Source organism: Lolium rigidum, chromosome 3, assembly GCF_022539505.1.
Source record: "Lolium rigidum isolate FL_2022 chromosome 3, APGP_CSIRO_Lrig_0.1, whole genome shotgun sequence".
Taxonomy (NCBI): domain Eukaryota; kingdom Viridiplantae; phylum Streptophyta; class Magnoliopsida; order Poales; family Poaceae; genus Lolium; species Lolium rigidum.
The window spans coordinates 63,220,721-63,228,848 of NC_061510.1; the positions used below are offsets into that span (position 1 = coordinate 63,220,721).

An 8,128-nucleotide genomic window follows, 5' to 3' on the forward strand; every position below is an offset into this window, starting at 1 on the left:
AGATGGCTGTGACCTTGCACTGCATTTCTTTCGGCCTTGCCCCAACGCAGTCAAAAGCAGCAGGGAGACATGACATGGTTGAAATTTTTGGGTGTACTGCCTTTGCTGTGCTGTCTTGTGCTTGGCTGGTAGCACAGGTTAAAAATAGTTCACAGGACAGGGACACCTGCTGGCTGAGGACATCTCCAACGGACGACGCATTTTGGACGTCTAAAAGTGGTCGTGGACATCCGTTTGCGTCTTCCCGCGGACAAATTTTGTTCGTGCGTCCGTTTGTGTCTGGGTATGCTCCCAGCGGGATGATCCATTTTTAGATTTGCAACATATTTAAAAAGCATAGAAACTACTACATCAAAACTATACAAAGTAGTTGTAGAAACCTAGACTACTTGCTGCCCGACGGCCTGGCCCCGTCGTTGCGTCCCTCCACCGTCTGCTTCTCCGCCGCCTGCCGTGCGGCCGCTAGGGCTCGATGCGCCGCCGCGTCCTCTAGCAGTGCCTGCCGCAGCCTCGCGTTCGCGGCGTCGTCCTTGGGCTTCTCGAAGGAGTCGACTAACACCCTCTTCTCCGCCACCTTCTCCTCCGAAGTAAGCGCATCAGGGTCATCGGAAGACCATGAGATGTCGGAGTTGTCGTCATCTGCGGCTGCGGCGGCGGCCACCCTGCGACGTTCCATCTCAGCGTCGAACGCCGCGTGGGCCGCCCGCTCCTCCTCTGCCTCCTTCTCTGCTTCAGCCAAGGCTTTGGCGTCCCTGACCGGGTCGAGGAGGTCGTCGGTGCTGTCATCATCATCGAACTCCTCGTCGGAGCTTGAGGCCGGGGGAGGTGGAGTGGGAGGTGGAGGTGGAGGCGCGGCATCCTGGCCAAGGCCGGTGCTGCTCATGGTGGCAAAGGTGGAGGTTGAGCGGCAGCGGCGCTACGGTGGAGGTTGTGCGGTGGCTAGGGTTTAGTGTGGGAGGAGATTAGATGCGCGCGCCCCTGTTTATATAGGTCGGAGGCAGGCGACGGCCGCGACACGCTTGGCATCGCCATTACTTCGTGCGCAGAGGTAGGCGATGGCCGCGCGCCACGCGAGGCATCGCCATTACGCGGTCGCAGACTGCCGAAGCGACGCCTCGGCGCCAGTAGTGGTGCCGCTGAGAAGACGCATCGAGACTGGGTCACTGCCACGCAAACCCGACGAAACATCCGCCAGACGCGAGCGAATATTTTGCGCGTCCGCGCAACATCCGCCGTGACGCATCCGAGACGCGTATTTGGGCCATATTTGCGTCGCCGCGGACGGTCCGATCACTATGTGTCGCTTCGCTGGAGGTGGTACCAGACGTATTTTTCGTCCGTTTGGGTCGCCCCGTTGGAGATGCTGGAATTTTTATCCCAAGTGGTTGCTTCTTGCCAGCTCGGAGAAGTGGTGTGCCTCTGCAGTAGGATTTGTTGTACAGTAGAAGTAACTATGCTTACCTTGACTGGTCAAAAACATTTGTACTGGCACCAGGTGACAGTGGTGATGGAAGCAAGCTGCTTGTGTGTCAATCAGCTGTGATGTGGAGATAAGCCTGGGCGCCAAAAGAAGCTAACTGCCAAGCCTACCTGCAGCATACAACTGTTCTTTGGTGTATCTGCTGATGCTGGCACTTGGATCGCAACAGATACCTGGTCAAAGTTAAGAGGGTGGTTTTCTCTTGGCAACTTCCGAAGAATCACAGTACTTTAGTGATAGTCAGAGCTCAGTCACACTAGATAAGGAAAAACAAGTTAGAAATTTATCAAATTATTGGCTAAATTTCCCGAATGGCCACTTAAAAAACAAAGATTTGCAACAAGGAGACCTTACACAAGTGAATCAAAACATTATGTCAGAAGTATAGTACCAAACAGTTGTTTCCAGTATTTTAGGTTGTTGCAAACTTATCATATAGATCCATACACAATTCCAAGCTAGAACATTCCATGGAAATGGAAAAGAATATGAAGAAAATAACATAGAGAAAATAACTACAAGAGTCTATTCAACACTTCTGAAGAATCAAGCGCACAATCTGGGCTCATCCCCTAGATAAAATGCAAAAGAAAAAGGGCATAGATCCACAGCAAGAGCAGTTTCTTATGCTCATGACAGTGCCCGAACTGCATTGGCATCATCAAACTGTAGTCCTACTACCTTACTTCAGTTTCTGACTGAAATTAGTTATGGTATCCTAATTTGAACCGACCGGGATTAGCTTGACAATCGCAGCGATAGGCATGCCTATGAAGCCGATGACGATGCAGGAGAACCACTGCTTGAATGAGAGCGGGGTAGTGTTCGCGAAATCACCAAGGAATTGCACGATTATGATCTGGAATATGACAGTGCTGCCAAGCACGGCCACGAAGACGTTGTTGTCTAGAATGCCTTTGAATACATTTATCCTCTCCATCTCCCTAGAGCTCACCTCATTGAACACCTGCAAAAGAACGGAAATATTAAGTGGACTTTCGTGCACTATCACAGCAACAGATTACTTTGTCCTCTCATTCAAAATTATTTGGTGCTCCTAGTGCATTATAGTTTTGCTTGTCAAATGTTCATACACTGCAAGATTTGCTGGTGATAGTAGTACATTATAGTTCTGTTAGTAAGGATCCTAATTTACCAAAATAATATATATATTTACATAGTAACAGCTATATTCCCGCATGTTTGCTGAAACCAGGGTCCAGTTGATAAAGAAATGGCATCAGTGGAGCAGGAAACAGAGAACATACTGTATCCGAAATAATTTGTTAGAAATCGAATGGATGCAATAGGAACTTCTAAATTACCTGGCAGAACACAAAACAATTGAAGATGAGAGTGTTCAAGACTAGATCAGAGTTATCACCCTTGAGTCCAAACAACGACTTTCCTTCTGTCTGCAGATACCAAATTACAATGAACTGGTAGATTGCCTGTCCCATGATGTTCCTCCACATAATGTTGCTGATAAAGTTTCCTTTCCTTCCAACAGGAGTCCGTTTCATCAGTTCATCGTTTGGAGGTTCTGTGGCCAATGCCAATGCTCCTAGTGTGTCCATGATCATGTTGACCCAGAGCAACTGGACAGCAGTAAGGGGAGCACTCCCTGAACGACAAGTAGAAGTAGATGAGCAGTGAAATACATGTCATAAAATAAACCAGGAAATGAAATTCTCTACCTTAATATAGTAAGTTCCAGGTGAAGTTAAATATTATTATCGTGAAAGGAATATTTAGATAACAAGTTAGAGTAATACGCTTGAAATACCATGGAGTATTAATTCCAGCTGGGAATCGGTTTATGATGATAAGTACAACATATAAGCATAAACGGAGAAACAACACTGTAGGTAACATCTGGAATGAACTGATTTAGAGTTCACTAGTTAAAGGGTTTACTTTAAAATGAACCAATTTAGATTTGAACCGTTGAAGGTTTTAATTTTTTTTCATAGATTCAGCCTATCCTTTTTCTTTACAGATTTAAGTCAGCTTCAGTGAACGCATCAAAGTTTGAGATTTTACCTGTCAAGCAAGCTGATGAGAAGTTCACAACAAGAGCAACCACGTTGACTGTCAGTTGAAACTGCACAAACTTCTGAATATTGATGTACACTGACCGACCCCATTTAGCAACGGTGACTATAGTTGAGAAGTTGTCATCAAGAATAATGACATCGGCACTCTCTTTTGCAACCTGCAAACAAAACAGATAAAAATGAGTTATGCTGGAACTAAATACCGTATGCCATTACTAGGCATGTAATTGACTGCAAATCTTGGAGTGAAAAACCTTAAAGACACTAAAGTGACGCTTAAGAATGATAAGCAAAAACTACGCTGCAGTGATGTTTAAAAATTGCTAGGACATGTAATTGACTGCAAATCGTGGAGTAATTATAATGGGAAACACTTAATTGAGTTATATGTCATTAAATGTTCTACTATCTTGTATGTTAGAGTAACATGACTATTTTCCCATGCAAGGGAATTATTCTTGTGTGAAATTACCTCAGTTCCAGCAATGCCCATTGCAAGTCCAATATCAGCCTCATGAAGTGCAGGGGCATCGTTTGTTCCATCACCCGTCACTGCAACAACTTCATCAAATGTAGTCCGAAGTTGCTTCACCAAGGTGTGCTTGTCAAGTGGTGAAGATCTAGCCATTACCTGATACAAGCAATCACATTACATTGACAAATGAAATCCAGAAACGATAGGCAAGTTATTAAGTGGTAAAAGCATTAAACATACCTGTATCTTGGGTATCAATTCATTCAGTTCTTCTGCACTCCTAGTTCTAAAATCTGGACCTTCAATGGCAAGACCGCCTTCAGTCAAAATGCCGCATTCCCGGGCAATTGCCTTTGCTGTGTTGATGTTGTCACCTGTGACCATCCTGACAGTAATACCAGCTGACCTGCAGATTGCGACGGATTCCTTCACACCCGGACGCACTGGGTCTTTAATCCCCACAATGCCAATGCAGGTGTACCCATCCTCGGGAATCGGATCATTAGCTGAGAACCCATCACCGACTTCTATGTAGGCAAGGCACAGAGTACGAAGTGCCTCATTTGCAAAGCTATCAATGGTAGCATTCAAGTGAGCAACAGTTGCACTATCAAGGGGGACAACAACTCCTTGATCGTTCAGGTACTTGCTGCAAGATGCCAATATGATCTCTGATGCGCCTTTGCAGTGGGCACGGAATGCACCCCCAGGCAGCTGGATGACCACTCCCATTCTCTTCTTTGCCGAGTTAAACGGCTCAACTTTGACAAGGGTGGTTGCTTTTCGCACCGCCTGGAAATCTCCATCGAGTGACAGGCCAAGCTCTAGAATTGCTGTCTCAGTTGGTGTGCCCAGTATTTCGCGTTTGCCATCCTTGTTGACGACAACATCACCACCAGTGTTGTTAAATATGGCCTGCGAGAGCATTGTCATGACAGAATCTGGTAACTCGGAGAATAGGCTCTTGGTCTCTGAAGAATTATCCACTTCTTTAACTTTGCCACAGATGCAAGCCTTGACAACAGTCATGTGGTTCGTTGTGAGTGTGCCAGTCTTGTCGCTGCAAATGGAGGTTGCTGAGCCCATGGTCTCACAAGCTGCAAGGTGTCTGACAAGTGCCTTGTCATTCATCATCTTCTTCATGGCAAATGCAAGGCTCAAGGTAACAGCGAGCGGTAAGCCTTCAGGAACTGCGACAACGACAATAGTAACAGCAATAGCAAAGAACTCAAGCAGCTCCAGTGCATCATCACCAGTCCAACTCAAGTACGATCCATCCATGATCTTCCGCCGGAACAGGCTTTCAGTGAGCACTGCAAATGTGACGACTGCAAAGACGAGGCCTATTTTGCCAATGATGGTGGCAACTCCGTTCAGCTTGACCTGCAATGGCGTCTCATCATCCCCACCTTCAGTTAGGGTGGCCATGAGTTTACCCCATTGGGTCCTCATGCCGACTGTGGTGACAAGCATCTTACAAGAACCGTCTTGCACTTTAGTGCCTGACAGAAGGAACGGGTTCTCGGCATTGACAGCAACTGGCTCACTCTCCCCAGTAAGGCTAGATTCATTAATCAGCAATGAGAAGCCAGATACAAACAAACCGTCAGCTGGTACTTGATCACCAATGGAAAGGTGCACAATGTCACCGACGAGAAGATCGTATATCGAGAGCTTCTGCCGGTACCCACTCCGGGTGACCTGGACAGTGATCTTCTTCTTCTCCTTGTCAAGGTCCTTGAACTGCAGGGACTGCCGGTAGTCGCTTGTCGCAGTGACAAACACAACCAGAAGAATACTGGACACAATGCCAAGGCCATCATGTGCGCCCTTGGGCCACCCCTCAGTGGCAATGCCAACGAGGAGCGAGAAGAACGCGCATGCAGCAAGGATCATAAGCGTCATATCCTGGAGAGCCTCCCAGACGAAGACCCAGAAGCTGCGGGACTCCGTCTCAGCAAACTTGTTGATGCCGAAGATCTCCTGCCGGGACGCAAGCTTGCGCTTGGATGACGTGCTGACGCCATCAGACTCTGAGGTAGACACCTTCGATAAGAGGCCCTCGGTGCCACCATGTGCTTTAAGCTTCTTGAGGTCGTGGCTCTCGACAACCGAGCTCAGTTCCTCGGCGCAGATGCCATAGCCTGCTGCCTTGACATCCGCAGGGACTGTGTACTCAGTCTGGGGGGCAAGACCTGCGGAATTGTGTTCACGGTAAGATTGATATGAAGAAGAACAAGAAAAATTGATGTTGACTAATTCTGGTATACTCTGGTATCATACCGTGGATGAACTGAAGTGCAGCCTTTGAAACAAGCACAGCAACACGCAGCTTCTCCTGAAACAGTTAGTGTTTTGTGACGTCAGTATCAGCAACACTAACTGTTCTCATATTGTTTACTGATGAAAATTGCCCAAAGATGTAGTAAAAAGCTCCGGTGAGAAACGATGGTTGAAAGTGTTACCCATTGATGATTTATAAAAATTAAACCAGCCAGTTTACTGAAGGACGATTCCGTTGGTTTACCTTATTTTAAAAAGACTAGAACTGAAAAACTAAAGGTAGTGGGTTCTTCTTGAATAAAGTAGTTCATAATGCATCTCTTTTTAGATAAAGATGTTGTGGGGGCATCTACACGACATAATACTGCATTTTTTACTTTTTACAAGTGTGAAGAAATTGCTGAAAGACTCTGGCCTCTAGTGCGCTCATTTGGACTAGCTACTCTAGCAAATGGGAAAAACAAATAAGGCAAGTTGGTTAATGATAGGTCACAAACAATGTCACTGTTGGTTTCAACCACTATCACGTGCGTGAATATTACTCAAGACTGGCATAATGTCACTGCAGTACTCTAAAGAAACTGCCTAGCAATTACTATCAAAGACGTGAAGACTCGTTCACACTAGTGCATCACAGATGAACCACCTCTGCTTTTTTTGTTGGTTTGCTATGACATGTCATAGCCCAATGGCCGTTTTTATGTAGTACGGAGTACTATAGATAAACAGATTAGGAGGAAGGACTGACATCCCCAATGATAATGTAAACATCGTTCCCAATTTCATACGCTATGGGCTACTATCGCTCCACCAAATATGGCATGTGCAATCTGCGCTTTCTATTCGTGCCAGCAAAAGTGAGGGGAAAAGGGTACATTGGCGAGCACGACGACGATGCAGGACATAATAAACGATGCTAGTAGATGCAAAGGTGGGAAAAGATGAATTCGTTGCGCGTGTGGGCCTCTAATTTCTCCGTTCCGGTTCTGCTTTCCGGTCAAATCAGCAGCCGAGGAAGGACAGAGAAATTCCGGTAAGAAGAACTTGAGACGAAAATCTGGGCAGGGTAGGGCATGTGTACCTGGTTGGTCCGCTTCATGGCGGCAGCCTCGGATCGCTTGCCGAGGTTAGCGGTGAAGCGGAAGCGGCGCTTGGGGTTCTTGACGACGCCGACGACCTTGCGCCATCGGCCGAGCGCCTCGTCGGAGGAGTGCTTGGGCTTGACGCCCCCGAAGTTCTCGTTGAGGTAGTTCTCCATGGCGGGCGCCCTCCTTCTCCGTCAACCAACCAAGAAAATTGTCTCCGCTTTCCCCCACCCACCAACTCTGGTCTATATAGCACGCGGACGGACGGACGGGGACGGTGAGGGCTCCTCACGCCGGCATTTTCCTGGAAGGTAAGGTGAGGACCGGCGTTGACGCGTCGTGGGGACGTGGGGTCCGACTCCGGTGCTACCTCGATAGTTTCATGGAAAGAGTAGTATTCTTGGTCGAGGGTGGGTGCCTGATTTCATGGAAGGTGGCGAGTATTTTAGGCAGGATGGACGGATCCGGGGTCGGGAGGAAGAGGAGAGGGGCAACGGGAGGGAAGGGAATTAAGCGGGGCCTCCTCCTTCCTTTGCTATGCACTGGGCGAAACGACCACAAACCTAGGGGTCAAACGGACCGGGTCTTTGGGGTTTGGCCGATGATCGCTGCATGTCTGCGTCTCACCCGGGGGTTCCAAAAAGACCAAAAGGTGGATTTACTTGATTGTTGCGGGGAATTTACGGTGTGCTGGGCGAGTGCTTTCCGTGGAGTGGAGTTTGTGGTGGCAGTGGCACGACGCTTGTTG

At 47.6% G+C, this 8,128-nt stretch overlaps 1 protein-coding gene across 1 annotated transcript; it reads right to left on the reverse strand.

The window, feature by feature from the left end:
• Nucleotides 1-1,865: 1,865 nt before the first annotated feature.
• Nucleotides 1,866-7,888, reverse strand: LOC124701698 (calcium-transporting ATPase 2, plasma membrane-type-like). The gene is made up of 7 exons (XM_047233794.1): nucleotides 7,377-7,888; nucleotides 6,296-6,350; nucleotides 4,253-6,207; nucleotides 4,010-4,168; nucleotides 3,524-3,695; nucleotides 2,806-3,104; nucleotides 1,866-2,447 (listed from the first exon to the last, which is right to left on the reverse strand). Exons 1-7 carry the CDS (start codon nucleotides 7,551-7,553, stop codon nucleotides 2,199-2,201), a joined length of 3,066 nt encoding a protein of 1,021 aa, XP_047089750.1. The 5' UTR covers nucleotides 7,554-7,888; the 3' UTR covers nucleotides 1,866-2,198.
• Nucleotides 7,889-8,128: the final 240 nt, after the last annotated feature.

Bases quoted from the DNA above. Each gene is read 5' to 3' on its own strand.
- LOC124701698 (XM_047233794.1), bottom strand. From the start codon at position 7,553: ATGGAGAACTACCTCAACGAGAACTTCGGGGGCGTCAAGCCCAAGCAC. The intron at 4,169-4,252 runs GTATGTTTAATG...TGCTTGTATCAG, and splicing joins AATTGATACCCAAGATACAG to GTAATGGCTAGATCTTCACC. The intron at 2,448-2,805 runs GTAATTTAGAAG...GTTCTTTTGCAG, and splicing joins ATTGTTTTGTGTTCTGCCAG to GTGTTCAATGAGGTGAGCTC.